A 20,745-nucleotide genomic window follows, 5' to 3' on the forward strand; every position below is an offset into this window, starting at 1 on the left:
CACGGGGCGGTTTTTCTGCCACACAAATTAACGAGAGGCGTTTCGAACGATGAGAGGATCGGGTCCCACGTTTTCGTAGCCGGCCCGATGGGTTTTATGCAGTTCCTAAGAGTACCAAACGTTTTGTTTGAGGTGACGATAAAGTGAAATTAGAGCTGGGGGGTCATTACCTCGTATTTATGTAACGCTTGAACCTCTTGAAGCTGGGTTTTTTGCGAACGAAAGAAAAAATATATATATATCACAGGAATACTTTGTTACCTAACCAAGCCCCGGTTCCCACACGTGTATCTGCTTAGTACATTACCAGTGCCAACTGGGTTCCTTACACGTGTAAATGGGATTACTTGCACGCCTGTAGCAAAGCATTTGCAGGGCCGAGGGCCACATGAAGACGAAGCTTTTGAAGGGGCAGAGGTATTTCACGGGAAGTTTTGGGAGTGAATCTCTACAGCTGTGAGCCAGGAAGCAGAATGCAGAGTGGGCAGTGCGGATCTACACTACTGATCTGCCGTATTGCATCATTTCATAGACAGCATCTGATGTAGGTACAAACCCATCAGCCACCTTAACGGTGGGGAAAATGGGTACTGAGCACAACAGTAGCGAAAGGAAACGTGGCCATCTGCTAGATGGACGATATTTTTCTTAGACGTGAGAAATGTGCTGCACCTACAGTGATTTAACATCATGGGATGGCACCAGCAAGCAGAGGTAGTGCATGAAGCTGGGCTGCATACAGCCTTCACGGTGCCGCTGTGTGTGCACTCTCAGCCTGTCCTGCCTTCAGTGGGGAAGAAAAATATTTCTCCTATCATGCCTTCCTGTGGCTAAAGAAGAACATAAGAACAACTGCGCTGGGCCGGGGGTCCCTCCTGCTTAGCATCCTGTCCTCCATAATTAAAACAAGAGTGACCTCTCTTAAAAACTAATATTTCATCTTGTCTGATTTTGCCCACCGAGCGCAGTGATGTCAGTTTCAATGCAAAGACTCGATGAGTAAGATTAAGGGTGCATATAAATGTTTGCAGGACTTCCGTACTGTAAGCCTGCTAACGAAGGGCTCAGGCCTGCAGATTCCTTTAATGTAAGGATTTATGAGTAAGGACTGATACCGACCGCTTCTTGAAAATGCTGAAATGTGGAACTATGTAAAGGTCACTTTAAAGCAGTTTTAAATTACCAAAACTTCAGACTTACATAATCTCTAACTAGCATGTGGCTGTTATTACGAAACAACTGGAATTTAAACTTGATGAGCTTTCATTCTTAAATATCAACCCACTCTGTTACTCCACGGGACAGAAGAAACTGTTTAAAGCAGTATCTTCAGAGTAACTTGTATCAGATCTATTTAGCGCTGAGTTTGGAGTGAAAATGCGCCCTGCTGAATCAGCGCAGATTTGCCATCAGTTTCACTGGGATGGGAGTTGAGCATTTAGTGGAAAAAGCCATTTCTAAAACGGGTTTTTATCTCGTTTCTTGAAGCAAGTAGTCAAAATCTATTGTTCTTCTGCAGTGTTTGTATACAGGCATTGTTTGAAAGAACAATTAGGAGCCAACATTTTAAATAGATGGGAGCTGTCTTGGAATTAGCACTTGTCTAAGAAATAAGAAACTCGCTTAAATAAATAATAGGGATTTATATAAAGGAGATTTTCCATGTGTAAATTTGACCAGTTTATTCTCCTACTTATTTGCATAAAAGAATTTTCTTTAATCCAGGAGGCGCCACACAGAAAGTAGCTAATTATCCATATAAAGGAAGGTATACATATTCACGGGTTTTAACTAGCATCTGACTTCTTAAAAAGCCATGGAAAAACGAATTGGCTTTGCCTGCTTCATGAGAGGAGCGTTTTACACATTGGCACCATTTCTATGGGTGTCAGCTCTACCTAGAGGTACTTTTCTAACTGTATCTTCAACGCTACAGATCTACTGTGACACCACACTGGGCACTGTCTCCCATTTTAATTCTCAGTTTCCTCCTGTTCTAAAGACGATAGGTAAAATCCTTACTTCTGCCCTACACTGATTAACTACAGCCATGAATGCAGTGCAGTACTGCAAGTTGATTTAAGCAAGTTTGATTTTTCTACATGTGCAGCAAATATGACAAATTCATGAGTGTTCGGCACAGAAACTTTCCAAACCAGGTGGTGTGATGTTTTTAAGGTTCAAATTCTGGCTTATGGGTGCTTGGATGAAGCAGTCCCACAGTGTTCCTGAGCAGAGCGGCTGCTGCTGTGGCTGCCCCTGAACAAACCTTATGGCTCGTATGGGTGGCAACTTGTAGTACTAGCATTTGTTCACTGAAAAAGAAAACAACTAAACAAAAACGGTGTTAAGAGAACAACAAAATGGTGTTAAAGAAGACATCCCTTCCAGCATAGGTAACACATCAGAGTCACAGAAGGGCTTGGGTTGGAAGGGAACTTAAAGCCCACCCAGTTTCAATCCTCTGTTGCTGGCAGGGCTGCCCCCCAGCTGCTCAGGCTGCCCAGGTCCTCATCCAACCCTGCCTTGAGCACCTCCAGGGATGGGGCACCCACGGCTCTCTGGGCAGCTGTGCTGATGCCTCATTGCCCTCTGAATGTCCAGTCTAAGCCTCTCTTTTTTTAGCCTAAAGCCATTCCCCCTTGTCATATCACTAAATGCCCTTGTAAAACGTTTCTCTCCATGTTTCTTATAAGAACCTTTTAAGTATTGAAAGGCTGCAGTAAGGTCTCTCTGGAGCCTTCACACTGGAAAGTGAAGCTCTGCTGTCCTTATTTAAAGTAAGCACTAAGGTGCCAAACTGACTAGGCACCAAAGGAATCAAGATAGGCTCAGGCTGTGAACTTCCCTCACATTAGGATCTGAGCTTTTCTGTGCTTTTCATAGACCTAAAGTTCTAGGCCCAGCCCTTCTGTCCCAAGGGAGACACATCACTACTTTGTCAAATCCAGGCTCATCTTTTCCCTCCAATGCTGCCAGTTAGCCAGCCCAACCCAAAAGATGCAGACAGAGTAAATGATAACTAAAAGGTGCTGGGAATTTTGAGGTGAACACTCTTTGAAACAGCTGTACCCTGGCTTTGACCTTTCCTCTTTCAACAGTCTCCTTCCCAAGCCCCCAACTGCTAGGAGTTTGGGGTTACCTGTGCATTTATCTTGTGACAGGGGAGTAAGTCCTCAGCTAAGTGTAAGGCTCTGCTACTCCTGTAAACCCACTTGATTCACCATGGAGTCAGAAGCTACGATATTTATTCTGACTGATTGATCTTGATGGGAATTTTCCCTGTTCTGGGCTGCCATTTTTCTCCCAAATCTGTTTTCTGTCAGTTAACGATAATTTTGGATAATACAACAGCTCCCGTTTTCACAGGACACTTACGGCACTTGATTTAGTTCAGACTATGCTGCCTCTTAGAAGATAGAGTATTCCCAGGAACTGTTAAATTGCTTTAGAAGAGCTAGCACTAGAAGCCATAAATCAGAGTTGCTAGTTACAGGTACACCCCTGATGGCTCAGCACAGCCTGTCTGCATTCTCCCCAGAGGCTATCATTATCCCACAGACCCCGACACTATACAACTCACAACTTGCAGCCTTGCCCCACCTTTCCCAGGCAGAGCCAGACCTTCAAGGACAACAATGGAGAAGGAAATGAAGGATGTTTATGCTCTTCAGCTTCAGCAACCCGATTTCACTGTTCAATTTCACTAAATTGAGCTACATGAGTAATTTCTCCTTTACCTTTTGTTAAATTCCTGCCAGCAGTCAGATTCAGTCCTGAATTACATTTGAGCCTCTGAGACTCCCCGGACACTTTGCTGGGCTGTGACCTACGTACATTCAGCACTGCAGTGTGTGATCTGTAGCTTAGTGTCTTCCAGTAGGTAAGGACAATGATTGGTGTACTGTGCTCGAGAGATACTACCACTAAGTATTTTTAAATCTTATGATTCAGTACCTCTAAGGCAAGTTGTTGAACGCTGAAGTTCCCTCTGCTTTGATTAATGATGCTGAATGCAAAGTCCGTGGTTAGTAAAATAATTGCTCTTCAAGATGGGATTGGTTTCCTGGCCCTGTTGAACTAAATGGAAACACAGCCATTTACTGTGCTATTACTCCTCAGGTCTGCAAATTTTGCTGTTAGAAGCGCTGCGCTTCTCATGTTTACAATGTAAGGAAGAAAATTCTTCAGAATCCTGACCTCCCAATGAGAGCAGGGGGGGATGAGAGCTAACCACTGCCTTACAAGACTGACTCCCCGCGCATGTTGCTTTTCTGCCATTTCTGAGATGGTGGCACCTGCACCCATTTACGCAGCCTCACACAGTGCCATCTCAGTGTCAGAGGTCAGTAAATCAAGTCTACACTGCATTTCTGGACTCAGGAACAGGCTTCGTTTTTAGATTCAGCAGTGATAAAGGGCGGGTTAGAAACAACTGTGGGAATGATCACTACACTCTTCTGAGCTCTGTTTTAAGTACCGTAGTGCTAGTGCTAGAAGCTGATGACACTTAAGGCAGAACACTTCACATTTAGAAACTGTTGTTCTTGCAGAGATGCTGAAACTGTTGACTGTCTTAATTGTAAATAATAAAAAAGTCCAATATTTTTTTGCATAAACATGTGGAAGTTATTATAGCTGGAGGAGGGGACAAGGGTGAAACTGAAAGGGAAGGGAGTAAGAGAGCAGACCAAGTCTGGAGATACCATGATGATTACATTTTTGTGGTTTCCTTCAAAGTCAAAGCGTCACGGGTGAGAATACAAGAAGGAAGCAAAAGAAAAAAGGTTTGATGATTGGCACAGGCTGTTTTAATGAGAACTGATCTTAACGTCTAATACTGCGACATGGAGAAAAAGCATACAAGAACTTGGAGAGCCAGACATCACCTGACTTGCAGGAGAAACAGAAAGCCAGATAGCAGAGCTTTCAGTTGTGGAGATAGCCTGGAAGTTACACTGACAGGTAAACTGCTTATTCAGTTAATCCTTCTGAACTGGCTTAAGTCCTCTGCAGAAACACAGCACATTCAGGCCATGCTGCTAGACAATAGTTCCCTCCGGTCTCCTTGCTGTCTTCTGTCCTGCCTTTCTACTTAATGGAAAAAGACCTTTTTATTTTCTCAAGAAAGAAAACATGAAGTATGGTATTCCTCTATACCACTGCACATTAGCAGAGGAACTACTCTCAATGAATTTGATATAGATGTGTATTAGTTGATGTCTAATGTAAAATTAAATGAATCGATACCTGCTTGCCATAGATAAACTTTGCAATGCTGAGAAAAAGAAGAGGGTAATTTGTATGAAGAAGGTAATAAGCAGACTGGGTTATGTTGAAGCACCATGGAGGACAGTGCTCCCCAGCTCACTTTTCTCACCAGATCTTACTGGCTAGGCTGGTGTATGCTTGTTTCTGCATTTTAGAAACCTATTTCCTCAGACTGCTGACTTCATCACTAAATGTTAATCAGGTTTTCCAGCTTTGATTTAAAACATGCTTTAAGCAAACCAGCACTGCATCTAATGCTACTAACTATACATTTCCATCACCAGATTACTTCAAAACTTCATTTGTGTTGAGATTTCTACCTACTTCAGAAGACAGCTCAGTTTCTTCTTTTAAGAAGCTCCAAGCACTGTTGAAGGTGTTAACTGTCCCTGCCTGGCAAACTGATCCACAGCTTCTGAAGCTCCTACTCCTGCCTTTATATTACTAAACATATTTTCTGGGTGTTTTTTATTTCCAGCAAAGCACTTGAGGGGACTTGCTGAGATGTATGAGGCAGGTATGGTTTTGCTAAAGCGATGGAAGGAACAATCACCAAGCTCTAGTCAGAGCTTAATAGGAATGCTGAAGAAAAGCAGATTTGGTATTTTAACTCCGGTTGTCACTCCCAGTTTATATCCCATATTCTGGGAGCAGCACTGCTGGTGATGGAGTCCTTCAGGGGCAGCCAGATCACTGTGCCAGTGCTCTGCTATCGGCTAGGACAGGCAGAGGCACCTGCATCAGAGCTTGTTCCTGCCTGAGCCAACAGAACTGCCTCTCTGCTCCAGGCCTGATATTAAACTAGGCAGCTTTCTCACCCAGCATTTAGAAACATCTTGAGATCCTTCTCCTTCCTCTCCTCCCATTTCTCTGCTCCCACTGCCTTCCCAGGTTAAACTACAGGGCTAAACAGGCTCTTCTGCAGTGACACTGTGCTGTGATGGGTGTCTGCCTGCTCTGTTTGCAGCCCCTGCTCCTCTACCATGCTCACAGCTTGGCCTACGCTGCGGTGTCACCGCTGCTCCAGCTGGGCACAGGAAAATGGCTTTGTGCTACAGGCAAGGAATTGAATGGGAAGATGGAGCTGCATTTCCAGGGGACTGGTACCGCTGTGATCCAACCCCTGTGAATCCGGCTGAAACCTTCAGTACAAGACCCTGGAAAATTGAATTTTTCTTTTTAATGGAAAATACTGCTTCATCGTAGGGTACCTGACCTGGCATTCCATGTGGACTCGGAATCGTTAAGCTTCCAAGCAACCCTGTTGTTTTAGTTTCAGTGTTCCAGCTGCCGGGTAAAAACAGGCAGGAGCAGGGGGAGTACTGCAGAGCAGCCAACGTGGCCTGAAGTGACAGCACCGTCTGCCGAACAGTCCAGATTAGTATTTGTGGCTGCCACCACTAGGATGCCTGCAGAGCTTTCATGGGTCAGCAAGCAATGATTTTGAGGCTAATTGTTATCAAAGAGAACTCCATCTTGTAGGATTTTGAATACAGTTCCCTTTTTTCCTGTTAACAAAAGTCTCTCACATAGCAGAGAAAGGACTGCTGCATGAGGCAGGTGGGAGAAAATTTCCATTAGTGAAGAAATCCTGGCTTTTATATGTTGATAATTCTCCTGAAATGGTTTGCTGCTGCACGTGAGCCTGATCCCTCAGTATAATTCTGCAACAGAACAGTCAGTGGGAGGTTTGCATTTTGATTTCAGGGAAAAAGAAATCACGACTTTGTTTTGTACAGATTATGTGAACTCCCGAAATCAAATTCTACTTTCCATTTGCAAATAATGCTTTCACTGGCTGCAGCTGGATTTATATTAGGGCTTCCCAAAATGAAGCTTAGCCCAGGAAAAACAGCCTTGGTGTTTTAGATGACTTTGTATGTGTGTATGTGTGTGTGTGTGTGTGTGTGTGTGTGTGTCATTCATCACAAAATACTTCACAAAGGAGAAGCATGGCTGGCATGAGCAAATGAAATATGTCAGCCAGCTGAAGAGTATTTTCCTATCACTTTTCATGTCTACACTGAATACCCAAATCACGAGAAATACTTAATGTGAAGAACTCGGGGGCTGATTTCAAGCCACCTGCCTTCACTTTGGTTTTACTCCTTAAAATTACCTAGTCAAAACCATAATCTTTGTGTGTGTGTGTGTGTGTGTGTGTGTGTGTGTGCAGCTGGATGAGAGCCAGACCTCTGGCTCCAGAGGTAAAGGGCAAAACCTAAAAAAAAAGCCTGTCTGAACAGGCAACCCCACCCTCTTCCCCAAGTCAGCTTGGCCTTCTGACAGAAAGTCAGCTCTGAAGCAAATTCATTCATTGCCTTGTTTTTGGACAAAACTCAACATTCTGAACTCTCACCACAGAGAGACCATTGCCATGAAATTCCGCATGCTATTTTATTACCTTTTGTTTTCCCCTCTAATCAGATAAAATTTGGACCGTGATTAATCAGATTAGTTGTTTAAATTGCTTTTATCAAAGGGAAAAGCCCGCACTGGAAATGTAGTGTTGTCAAAGGCAGGTGATGGCCTTATGAGCACATTCAAGAAGAAGCTCCAAGTTGTAATCCAGCATGTGGGGGACTGCTCCAGCCACGTGTCCAAAATTAGAGGGGCTAAAGAGTCCATTGAGCTAAACATTTGAGACTCACATAAGACACATGGGAGAGTGGGAGTAGTAAAAAGATTCCACAGTGAGAAGAAATCCACAGTGAGAAGAAAATAGGGAGAAGAGTCTATATTCATTCTACCTGCTCCCAGAATAGACTAAAGTTTGAGTGCACTATTTCTTTTCCTCTTTTTCTTCTTGATGTTAGTTATATGCCACCCCAAGCTCTTTGGGTCCTTTTGACAGCACCAAAGACAGATTTAGATTGCATCCAGATTCAGTAGAGTGAAAGGTGCAGAAAGCCAGAGGTCCTAATACCCCTGTAGTTTGGTTTAGCATCTCACCAAAGCATACCCTGGCTTTCTTCAGCTTGCATCTTAGCCTTTCTGACTGCTGAATCAAGGTGTAGCTGTAACTGTGTGGCAAGGAATAAAGAGGCTGACTCCATCCTGATGGTGGTTTGCAAGAAGCTAAGAAGACAAAGTCTGTTGCATCTGCATTTTAAACAAGACTCAAAGCTGTCCAAATTCAAGAAAGCCATCAAAAGCTCCACAATTGGGTTATCTACAACTACCAGACCTTGGCTTCTCTGTGGAGAGAAGTTGTGGTACTTCCAAGAGAGGTATCTAAAACGTGTGCACTGTAGTCACTTCTTATTAGTGGCTAAATGAGAAACTGAAGTATGGAAGCTCTAAGTAGTAATGGATCCAGGAGGATCCAACTTCATATGCAGTAAGATAGATCTAATGATGTGCCTCATGTGCTAATGTGAGAAGACTAAACACAGCCCAACAACTGCAGGAAAGCTTAGAGTGAACACATTCAAGACTGAAAGTAATAATACTTTATAAATTTTACCAAGTACAGCTCAAAACTGCTCTTAAGTGTTCACAAGACAAGGCACGTGAATAATGTCTGAAAGAATGTCTAAAATTATGAATTAAGAGTCTGGTCACATAAGAGTTCTATTCAAGCACGCTTCCACCCTCCCTCAGCCTCCCCTACTTCCATGTAGGGGCACCCACTTTAAGGCCGCCAAACAGGTCCTTTATGAAACCTCTGCATTTCACCAGTCCATCCTGCTGGCAGAGACCAGTCTGCTCCTGTTACAAACTGAAGAAGCAGGGCTGGCCCTAACTGGACAGAACTGGTTTTCATCAGGAAGCGTCAGCACATTAAAATCAAAGCTTCACTCCAAGAAGATCCTACTTTCATGAATCCAGAGTTGTTCATAGACACAAGATACAGCTCTGAGCAAAATGGGAAGATCATCACAGCACTTCCTTCCCTTAGGGAAGACACATGTTCAACCTTACTCAGGCAGTCCTTTGCAGCATGGCTTGGTGCCAAACCACGGGCTTACAGAACATTCTCGTGGAGCTCTTCATAAATAATTGCACATTCAGTGGAAAGAGAACGTCTTCCATAAGACGAGGAAATAACCTTTACTGTTAACCACTGACATTCATGTCTCCAATCAGTGATCCATTCTAATCATCTGCCATGGGGCTTGACTGTATCAAGTCATAAATTCCACCATTTCCAATTACAGTTAAAACACTATTCATGAGGAAGAATTCAACAAGTTGTTGCAGTAGTTCACTATGTTTACTGTCCTTTTATCGTGAACAGTATTTGATGATATCTCTTTAACTTCAGGCAATGCTATCTGTAACACAAAACTTGCACACTGAATGTGATTGAAATTATACTAGAAAATATCTGAGCCAGTAACCAGATATCTTGATATGTGGTATTTGTAATGCAAAAAATAGTAACTCTTAATCTTCAAAAAGTGACAACTTGACCCTGCAAAGCTCAAAAATTGCCCATTTGTGAGTGAGCTGTTTTCTTGGTGACTAATCCACACAGTCATGTAATGCACTGATTCATTCTGCTACACTGCTGTTCGTCACAGTAAGTTCTATCAAGCTGATCCCAACAGTTCCTTTTAGTCAGGCTTTCTGGGGAGAGGTTAGGAGTTAGAGGCGAAATTCCTACTTATCGTTCACAACAACACCACACTTGCTTCTTCACATTCTAGTGAGAGGTTTCTGCTTGACCTCCAAGGAGATGGAGTTAAACAATCAAATTAAAACCAATGGTATTTGAAGCCTGAAGCTGAAGTACGAGTTAGAATCATTTACTCCAAGTGTCAGGAGGACTGATTCATACCACAATAATGAGCGAACAGAAAAGACAGTGAAGGTACAGAAATTTAGATAGAATTTTGCTGTTTAAATGTAGTTTCTCAGAATGCACAACAGGCTGCAGACTGGAACAGAGGACACCAAAAGAGAGGAGCTCAAGAACGAGAAGACAAAGGGGAGGGACAAGGGAGATGATGCACATGCCAGTAAGGAAAAAATTGAGCAGGGACACAAAAGCAGGTACTCTATTGGAAGGCACACAAGCCCTCTGACTCAACTAGTCCTTGCTGGTGGTTATGCTCATCTCCATCTGTTATGGCACTCACCATCATTTCTTAACATTAGATAAGAAAGAGAGAAGCATGGAAGGGGACTGTTACTGTTATTCCAACCAGTCTTTTAGTTAGCTACCCATCTGAGCATAGCTTAGATATTAGATGCAAGAGGAGAAAAACTCAATCATTAGTATCTATCGTCAATGGAAGGATAAAAGAGATATGTGAAGGATGGAAAAACTAACACACGTTATCTCTTTAACTGGACTGTTATTTAGCTCTCTCGGTAGCAAATGTGCCATTTTCTAAGCATGAGCTGAAATTAGCTTGCCGTAAAACTATGCTTTAACAGTTCCAAGCTACCTCCTGTCCCTTGACACAATATCTAAAAATTCCCACTCCACACAGCAATTGCTGTAATAATAACAATACTTACATTTCATTATTTAACCTCATGCTATTCGTTCAATGAGGATTAGTGCTTAATTAATTAGCAACACTTAGCATTTCCACTTAGCACTTTACCTCTTCAAAGCATTGTACAGACAATAGCTAACTGGGGGCAGAGCTCCACAGACATTTCCCATCATGACTTTCCTTTGACAGCTCTGCGTCCCAGACTTGCTTATGTGGTATAGCATGAATTCAAATTCAAAGTCCTATTGACTTCATCAGGAGCCAGGTAATGCCCTGGCTATCAAGAGCCATCATTACAAATTACATTTTTGTTTTCCTAGTGCTTCTGGTTGCTCACGGTTCACACAAGGATCTAATTATAGGCTAATATGATGAGTGATAAAGGGAACCTTTTATTTGTATTATCTACAGACCCTCATTCTTCAATAAAAATCTTACTTTCAGTCACCTGGTTGAACTGTGTTGGGATGGAAAATGTGTTAACTGCAAAAACAGATTATAAAATGTCAATCCAGAGTTTTTAAGGGAGACGGGGCTTTCAATCCATCAGTCAAATGCCCGCTATGAAAGTGCCTTTCTTGTAAGCACCCCAGGGTGCTACACCACATCAACAGGCAACATAAACACAGAGCTTTTATGGTTCACTTTTCAATTGGACATTGATTCTGAACGTGTGAAACAGAAAGGAATTGAATTTCAGGATGAAAGAGGATAATGTGCACAGGATTAGGTAGACGTCACTGGTAGGAGCCAGAAAGTGATACAGCTTTGGATGCTGAAAGAGGGATTAGCTTTACAAATAAGAAACCAAGGGGATAATAATAATAAAGACGTCTGAGTAAACTCTCCTAAACCAACCATATCACTCATTTTTTCATATTAATATGCTCTTTTTTTCAGGTAATCAAAAATGTTGAGGGGTTTGTTCAATATCCAGTGATGGGCTGGCTCCTGACTGTGGGAATGGAACAAAGAGAGCCCTAAATATGTACTCACTCCAGCCAAGAGATAATATGGAAAGAAATTTCTGCAGCAGTCAAATTGGAAGAAAAGAAAAACATTACATTTCACAAACTTGTCCAGAGCCTCAGAGTAGTTCCGAACAACACAGAGACTAGCAGTGCAGCAGCCTAGAGAAACCAATGGAGCCAGTACAGCAATACTGCTTCCAGCTCATAGCAGTGCTGCGTTGTGTCACATGTACATCCCTGCCCCCATCAGTTAGGTCAAGTAGCTTTCTCAGGAAGTCCCTCCTGCCAGATGAGGTATTAAAAATTTAAATTGCTTGGTTCTTTGAAAACTGACTGTATTGAACAGCATCTGACCTAACTGTTTTGGCAATGAAGTATTCCACAAGGATTACCATGTACTGCTAACTGCAGTGTCTTTGTGTCCAAAATATGCTGTGTTAGTGTTGCCACTAACTTCCAAAAACCCAGAATTCAAAATAAAAACCCATGCCTTCTCATTCCTTAATACAATTTCCTTTATGCTGCAGAAGGATGAGACCCTTAGTGAGATATTCAGCTTCAAGCTGAGGGTTTGATACTTACGCCAAACTTTTCTGGATATGCATATTTAGAATGCAGGTATTTCAGTACCTTCATTTCATTTTCCACCCAGTACCCAAATTCTTTTCCTCTTACTTAACTTCAGCTTCAACCATCTGATACTCCCTTGCCACCAGTGCCACTGACCAGCACTCCCTTCCCTGAGACACCAGACTCACCAGCCTGAGACAGCTCTCTATCACTGAGTTATCCCACAGCCCCTCTCTAACACTACCTAGGACTGACCCCAGACTCATCCCAACCTGCCCACGACCACTGTCAATTCTGCACTAGGTTAAGGCTGGATCCACTGCTGTTTATGGAGAGAATCAGTAAAACATGCAGCTCTCCTCCTACCAAGTATGCAGTGCTCAGAAACTGCAATACTCAAACAAAACTGTCAGCTGTGGTCATTGCTCATCATGCAAAGATACCTATTAATTAGCATACACATTGGATCAAGCTATTAACAAATGCATTATGAAGCTACCACAGAGGCTAATTCAAGCTATTATCTAGGTAACTGTGCTTCTGTTTCCAGAACAAGGCGGCCACATGATCCCTTCTGATCACTTCTGTGTTTACATTTGCTGTGCATCTGTCTCAGCATCTCCAAGCCCTGATGAGTTTGAGGAACACACGCTGAGATATTTCCTGACTGGGGTCAATTTCCAGCACTGGAGCTCTGTTGGATACAGCTCAAGATGTGAACCAAACGCAGACACAAAGAAATGATGAAGACAGAAGCCCGGTGTTTGAAATGCAGTTCTCTGCTCTGATGTAGGGCAAAAATAACTGTTTAGATGACTTAAACGTTAGATATTTTACTTCTCCTATTCCACTCAGCCCGCACAATGAGGCTGGTCTGTTTAAACTGTCATGCAGTTTTCGGTGACTCTGTCATTAGTCTATATTTATACATTGAAGGAGTATGGGTATTCAAAGCTCCACAGGCCCGTGTACTCATTTCCACTGTTCACAGTGCTGTCCCTGTAAGAGGTGACATAGACACATCCACAGAGCAGTCAGCAACAAAAGTCACGAATGTATGAGCATGTATTTCCTCCCTGCTCCCAGCCATTGGTGTCTAATGTCACTGGGATGAGTTATACATTCTGGCTACCGCAGCCTCCTACAGCAATGATTTTCTTGAAGGATATTGATTGCACTGTAGTACATGTGCCTCCCTGTTGCTTCATCAGAAGAAAGTGTTCCTGCTGTTGTACTGTCACGGTGCACAGTATTAGCCTCGCAATTCAGCCTGCACAAGGAGTGTTAGATGAATTCTTTGATGACTGCCACTACAATACATCCTATTCTCCTTTCCTAGTGAAATTGCTCAACACTGGGGTTAATACTGAAGCGCAAGCCAGCTGAAACTTCCTTTATAGGGTAGGCTCCATGGCAAAGATGGCTGACATAGTTACACTGGGTATGCATTTCACTTTAACACTACGCCTTTTCTAAGAACAGCCTTTCAGTGAATTGATTCCAAGTGAAACATTTCTGACAACGGCATTTTCACAAGCAGCATTACCCATCACATCCCAGCTTGTTTTTCTCACCTTTGTGGTCCACAGCTTCACTGTCCAGTCAAATGATGACGTGACAAAGAGGTGGGAAAAGTCAATTGAGCCCACTGCCATGTGGCAATTGATTCCTGTGACAGGTCCTTGGTGGCCTTCAAAAATTTCACCAATGCCGGCTTTGCTGCAGGAAGAAGAGACATTTACATTCAGAATGTGTGTTAATGTGGTGTTTTCACATCATTTTCTTTTACTCTTAGGATCCTGCTTTCTTTTAAAGCTCCATTTAACCTGCAAAGCAGTCTTCCTTCAACAAGGCCTTTGCCTTCAGCAGCTCACTGCTGTGGGCACTCTTAGTGCTCAGGATCCAGCACTGGGAGACAGCTCTTTTTCCTTCTGAAGACCCACATTACTGACTTCTACATACATTGTCTGCTACTATAGCTTGAAATAACATGTATATATAATTACAAAGTAATTAGAAATTATAATTATACTACATCTTATACATGAGTACGCTATTATTATGAGAAATAACCATTAAAATAAAAATGCAAAGATGCTAATGACGTATCATTTGCAATTCTTCTTCTCTCAAATATTAAAAATCTCTGCACAGCAGTCAGTCATGTCCCTGGGAAGCAAATCCTTTTTCACAAAACGTGAAGGGACTGCTCACATGATGGGGCATCACAGTCATTACTGTGAACATGGGAAGGTGTGCGTATCATCAGAGCGAGTCTAGAATAGGAAAGAAAAGCACAAATCTGGGCAAGAAAGAAAGCGGGCAGCTTTGCTCATCCTGTAAGCAAATGATGCCAAATCTGTTGTCCTTCTCTTGTGAGGAACAAACCAGGCACATCTGAAAGATCAGATGTGAGAAATGCCCTTGGGCGTGCTCCATTTATCCCAGCAACCAAAAACTAACTCAGACCAGCAGCCACCACACAACCTATCAGGATAATGCCTAAACAGACACAGCACTGCAATACTGTCAGCAGGGTAAAGTAAAAAATATTTTGAAATAAAAGTCATTCTGAAGAAAATGTATGTAAAACTGTGACTATACAGTATGAAGAATGTGTAATAGAAGCCTTACAATCTTGAACCACGGCTAAACCACTGCCAGTGTGTATTTGGTCCCTGAAACAAGGGCTGTGGTAACATACTAATCTGAAGACCACTGAAGTGGGAGGTCAGCTTTAGATCTATCAGTGAAATAGCCTGCTCTTTACAGAAGCCACTCAAGCATCCCAGAGGATGAAACTGCTACCAGAAGCTGAGAGCACGCAAGCACCCTGCAGATCACTGTAGCAAACACAAGGAATTGATCTCTGCAGAGGCCTGTGGTGAGAGCTCCTTGCTTTTGACTGCAGCCTTAGAAAGTTTACAGGGTGCAAAATCAGGAACTTGTTTAAATTATGGAAGTGAATCTGCACTTTCCTACCTTCAGAAGTGGAGAGATCAGTGTTTAGCCATACAGCACTCAGACCCTGGTTGCAAAGAGGTGCATTTTACACTTGGAAAAATAGTATTTTAACTTTGGTTCCAAATGCTACTTGAAAGTATTTGTCCAACTTGGCTTTTCCCTGGTCATTTCATCAGGTCTTGTACTAATGGCCTGCCTGGGCAAGTCAGACAAGCTCTGCTCATGCACTGGGGTTTCACATGCCCTCCTTCTCACACACGGACATGTCTGTGCTTTCTTTGTTATCTGCTGAAAATGGTAAAAAAAAATAAAGCAGATTGTCCCTTCTTCCAAGTGGTTTGACTACCCTGCAACAAAGCTTTCTCCTAGGGCCTGGTACAACCTGCCCCAACACAGAAATCTACACCTCAGCCAGCACTTGAGGCTTCCCTTATAATCAGGGCTGAGAAAGAGGCATTTCCAAGATGCCAGTTGTCCCTTCTTCAAGTGGAAAAGGCAAGAGAAGTCAAACCTTCCAGCAGCTACTGCTCCCCACTGACTGCACAGGGAGGTGGGCCAAGCATTGCAGTGCATGGCAGTAACACACGTGCATGAAGCTGGGCAGTTCCCATCCTAGTCCTGTCCCAGCACAGATCCTGCTCATCCAGGGGACAAAAAGCTAAGCACACTCCACACACATGGCTATCTCATGCCAACACAGACAATGTTACAGAAGTACATAAAGCTTAAAGTCACCTTCCGTGACGACAGGCTGTGTAGACTGTTCCCTCTTCACTGCCAACAACAAAGTTATTGACATCTCCGGTTGGGAAAGCCATTCCTGTAACTGCCACTGGTTTGGACTTGTTGTACACCAGCTCCATGCTCTCCTGTCAAAATAGATCTTTGTTATTACTCTGCAGCTGTCCTTTTGTTTGGCTTGTTTGCGGATGGTTTCTTTCTTTCTTTTTTTTTTTTTGCTGATTCATTTCTAAATGTTATACAGAGTACCAAGAAAGGAAGGAGGAATCATCTGATCCAGTCACAGGACTTAGGGTTCTGTTTTGGGCAATGGAAGAAGATGCAATGTCACAATCAGGATGCACGGCTCCTGCCGTCCCTGATGCTGTGTCAGACATTTCAGAGTGGCTGCAACTTCATCTTCAATCAGGCAGAGATGACAGGTGAGAATTTAAAATCTAATGGTGCAGAAACTAAAGATAACACCTTAATGGCTATACTTGCCAGCCCCAGGCTCTAATAAAAAATACCCTTCTACTTACAAACATTGTCTAAAATCAGTTGTTTGTCAGGAAACACATGTAATATCACACGCACCTGAGGCGTCTATCAGACAGTGACATTTGTCCCTCTGCAGAACAACATTCAGGAGTCAGTGTCATGTCACTCCTGCTATCCTAAACATTGTTTTTTAGAGATTTTCTGAACTAATCATAAGCATTTTCTCTGGATCCCACCATTGAGCTACAAACCAGCAAGCAGATTTTCATCTTCTAGCCATATTTCAGAGTAAATCAGCATACTTGTTTTTGTACATTTCGAATACAACCAGCACGAGCAGTCTGTGGCGGCTACACCATGCGTATGCTGCTACACGATGCGTATGCTTTAAGCAGATTTTGCACAACTCTAAACTTTTTGGGTTGTGCAGCCTAAATGGTGTAACCCAAGAATCCCACAAAAGGCCTGAATGATTTAGTAATTTTCATTTTCAGCTCTTTAAGTGTGTGTGCTTTCCACATTTAAATGCCCAGGCTGCTATTCCTCTCGAGCTAAAGGTTACAGCATTTTTATCAGGAGGGATTTTTGCTGTAGCTGAAGAAAGTGAGCATCCCTATGGGAGGAGAGGGCTGCAAATCTATAGAGAAATACTTCTGCTTGATTTATATTTTTCCTTCACATATATTTGCTTCTATTAAAAAGGAAAAATAAGACCTGGAAAATGCATTGGCAGAGCACCTGTGGACCATATATTTCTACAAAAATCTGCTGGGGTGAGATCATTGTTTAGTGTCCTTAGGTATGGCCAGATATTGTGGTGGAATCTCCTCCAAAGCCTACACCATGGCTGTATGTGAGTGCTCTGGGTCTGTGTCTTTGGAAAGTTTCAAGCTAATGTAAATCAGCAATACTGCTCCGCTCAGTGTAAAGCTATGGCATGTAGCTTGACATCAAGCCCTGTGTCCTTTTCAGGATAACTGTGAGCCATACACTGAATTTCAGGGTGACATGAGATGCGATCCCATCCTTGTTGAAAGCTAGTTTTGAATCTGGGAAATTCCATCTGAATGATGAAGTTCTGGAACTGAAATGTTCACAAATCTCTGCTGGAAAATTCAGTATTCCAATAAGTAAACACACAAGGATTTCTCTTCTCTACATTTAAGTGAGAAACAGGGCAAAGGATTCAGATTCCTAAACACAGATGTCTGGGCCATTTTAGATGGCTCTTCATTTCCAGGACTGCAGCAGTTTTTCATAGTCCCTGGACACAACTACCAGACCCATAATGTCTATGAGGAGCACGAGGAACACGATCAAACTTTGAAGTTGGCCTTACTCTCAGTAAGGGATTAGATAGGATGAGTTCCAGAAGCAGCTTACATCCTAAGATGTAAGTCCAGTGCTGTACCCTAGAATATCTGAAGTGGTATTTCACACTGGGATGGATTGAGTTGTCCTCTAGAAGTGCTGGTCTCTCTCTACGTTAACTGTAAAAGGAACTCAAATGATCAGCTTGGACTTGACAGGGACCGTTAGATGGCTAAGGAGGAGGGGAGTCCCATGTCTTGTGTCAACACTGAAAAGCAAATAACTCAAGAGTAATTGCACATTAATGCATAATTAATGGATAATTAAAGGAATCAATAAAAGCAGTTCCTATTCAGCATTTTCATGATCAGATCCTATGATGTTTAAAAAAAACAGTGATATGCTGGAACAGAAAATGTACAGATGTACTACTCTGAAAGATAGCACTTTCCATAGGGCCTCCTCAGCACCAGACTCTTTGTTTAGTTTCCATTATTATAATCACAAGTGGTTTGGACAATTGTCCTGGACTTCATTTCAGTCCTGATACAAAGAGGGGTAGGAGGGGGAAGGGAAAACAATAGCAACAAACATTCCAGAGTGGGAAGGGGGGTGGGTTAGCTCTAAAACTTTTGATTTGCATTGTGGTTATTTTTTTTTTTCCTTTTTAATACTGGAAGCAGGCAACAAAGTAAGCTTTCAGGCTTTGTGCCTTGGAAACCCATAGTGCCTAGGGTGTGTTCAGTGGCAGTGCAATCTAGTCCATATTTGTTAAACAACACTGTAGAGTAAGTACAATTTATACCACAGGCAACTTGTGTAATTACCATGCTTTAAAATGGATTATTTCATTTTCACTTGAAACTGACCTATGTATTAACGTATTATAATAATTATATGATTTGTGGTAAAGGAAATGGGTTTTGGCTCTTAGCAGAGACTGCTGGAAGCAAGCTGTATTCTTTCAAGTGCATCCATTGGTTTTAGTTTGTATAAGATGCGAGGTTTTGGCTTTTAGGAGCTATGCTCCATTAAGCAGGTATCCATCCTCCTTTGCTGAAGGTGATTTTCTCTTGTATAGGTAAAAACAAACCCACCTGTGGAGTTGAGAGCATGTCCAGGCTCCAGGAGCACATTTTGCCATCCGTGGAGACAGTGATGAGATTGTGTGCATTCTGTGTTCCAACTACATTGACACAATACACCGGATGCTGGAAACACATTAACACTGGAAGTCAGAGAGACGTTCTCACATCCTCAAAACACATTTCTAATATCTCGTATCTTATTGTAAAGAATGATTAAATAGTCACATAATGTCTGGAAAATACAGGACCAGGCTTTTGCCATAGAGGACTTTATAGGACTTTTTTTAATTTCAGTTCTAAGAGGCGTCTTATGGACATGGAAGTGTTTTTAATGTTTCATTTTCCTCATCATAAAACAACTCAGCTGGGTAATGCTGTGAAAACGCTGAATTATGTGGATGGGATTTCACCCACAGGGACATGTATCATTCTACTGATGGCTTTCAACACTGAAAATAACTGGCAGAAAGAGGCAAATCATCCAAATGGAATCAAAATGAAAACTTTATTGAAGAAAACAGCTGTGTAAAACTTGAACCCTCCCAGAATTTGGCTTGCATGCTAAATATTTGCAAATGTACTTCAACAGAAAAATGAAAACTAGTCTGTCATTGTTCTCCAGTATTGGCCAATACACCTTTTCAGATCTGTCACCATAATTGCGGAGTGACTAAATTCAGGGTGTTACACCTGATTCCTCATAGCGTGGTCAGTCGAAGGCTGAATTCCACTTAGCATGCAGTAATGAAATTCAGTCTGTTCATTTTCCAAGAAACCTGCTAACGTTTTCAGCCTGAAGTGTCATCTGATATGTGATGGTGACATATGAGGGTGGTTCAAGTTCAGCAGTCTCCACAGTGAATGATCAATCAGACCGAGCAATGAGATTTAATTTTCTTTGACCACTACAAGTAATAATGCTTAATTAGAGTAAGACATACACACAAGTCAACCAAAGACAAACTGTAATTCCCTGTCTGTTGTACAGACGAATAATTTCCTTATTCATTGAAAATCAGGACAAAGCTTAGAAGAGATGCCTTACAGTTTCTAATCCAACTCCACGTAGGGTTAGAAACCTGGTGTTTTCTCCTACTGAAATGATTGACGGAACTGGCAATTATTTAGATTCCTTGATGATCCAGCTGCAGTTCAGCTATGTAGTGAGCAGTGAAAGGCAGAGCTGGCACTGGCTAGCTCTCAGGTTTGATACCACAGCAGGCCCAATAAATGCCCCTGGATCTAATTGCAAGCAGGGTGGAATTTGAACATACAGTGTTTGCACACAGCACCAAAGATGGACTTATTAGCAATTGCTCCCAAAACGGTGCTTTCGCTTAGAGGCCACCTGTACACATCAAAGAGCAATAAATTGCAAGGTCTCCTCTGATGTTGATTTCTCTCTACCTCAAGACTGTCCCTATGTTTCCCCCCACCATCATCAAATGGACATCAGGTAATATGCGGGACCCCTGTCTATTCCTAACATGTTTCTCATGCTATTACCCTCCTACAATGGACCTTCATGCTCCTCAGTGGTGAACTAATTACCACATTGCTAAATATGATTAGCACATAATGATCTGCAAAATACAGTCCTATTTTTTAATGGGTGTTTGACCTCCAGAAGGCCAAAGGGATGAGGTCAGAGGTGACAGGGAGCTAATGCAGCCAGTGGAGTGGTTACAATATTTAGGGGGAAGGGAGAGAGGTAGCCATGTCCTTCCAGCAGCACCTCTGTGTGCCAGGTCTGGCTTTAATCAGGGTTGCCAACCATCAATTTCATGCACGATAAAATTCACAGCAAAAATGAAAAGACCTAAGGAAAATGGATGGAAAAGACAACCAACTGTATGCAACAGAAAGTCTTAACAGGCTCCTTCCTCTCAAAGAGTTGCT

General features: G+C 42.4%; 1 protein-coding gene across 19 annotated transcripts in view; it reads right to left on the reverse strand.

The window, feature by feature from the left end:
• The window catches only part of DYNC1I1 (dynein cytoplasmic 1 intermediate chain 1), a 179,681-nt gene that overhangs the window by 26,553 nt on the left and 132,383 nt on the right, over nucleotides 1-20,745 (reverse strand). For all 19 annotated transcript variants that reach the window (XM_072327812.1, XM_072327809.1, XM_072327807.1 and 16 more), the window contains 3 exons: nucleotides 18,856-18,969; nucleotides 15,962-16,095; nucleotides 13,837-13,981 (listed from right to left, as the gene is read on the reverse strand). In XM_072327812.1, coding sequence (XP_072183913.1) covers nucleotides 13,837-13,981; nucleotides 15,962-16,095; nucleotides 18,856-18,969 — 393 coding nt within the window. The remainder of the gene's footprint in view (nucleotides 1-13,836; nucleotides 13,982-15,961; nucleotides 16,096-18,855; nucleotides 18,970-20,745) is intronic.

The sequence above is a fragment of the Excalfactoria chinensis genome, chromosome 2 (assembly GCF_039878825.1).
Source record: "Excalfactoria chinensis isolate bCotChi1 chromosome 2, bCotChi1.hap2, whole genome shotgun sequence".
NCBI classification, from domain to species: Eukaryota; Metazoa; Chordata; class Aves; order Galliformes; family Phasianidae; genus Excalfactoria; species Excalfactoria chinensis.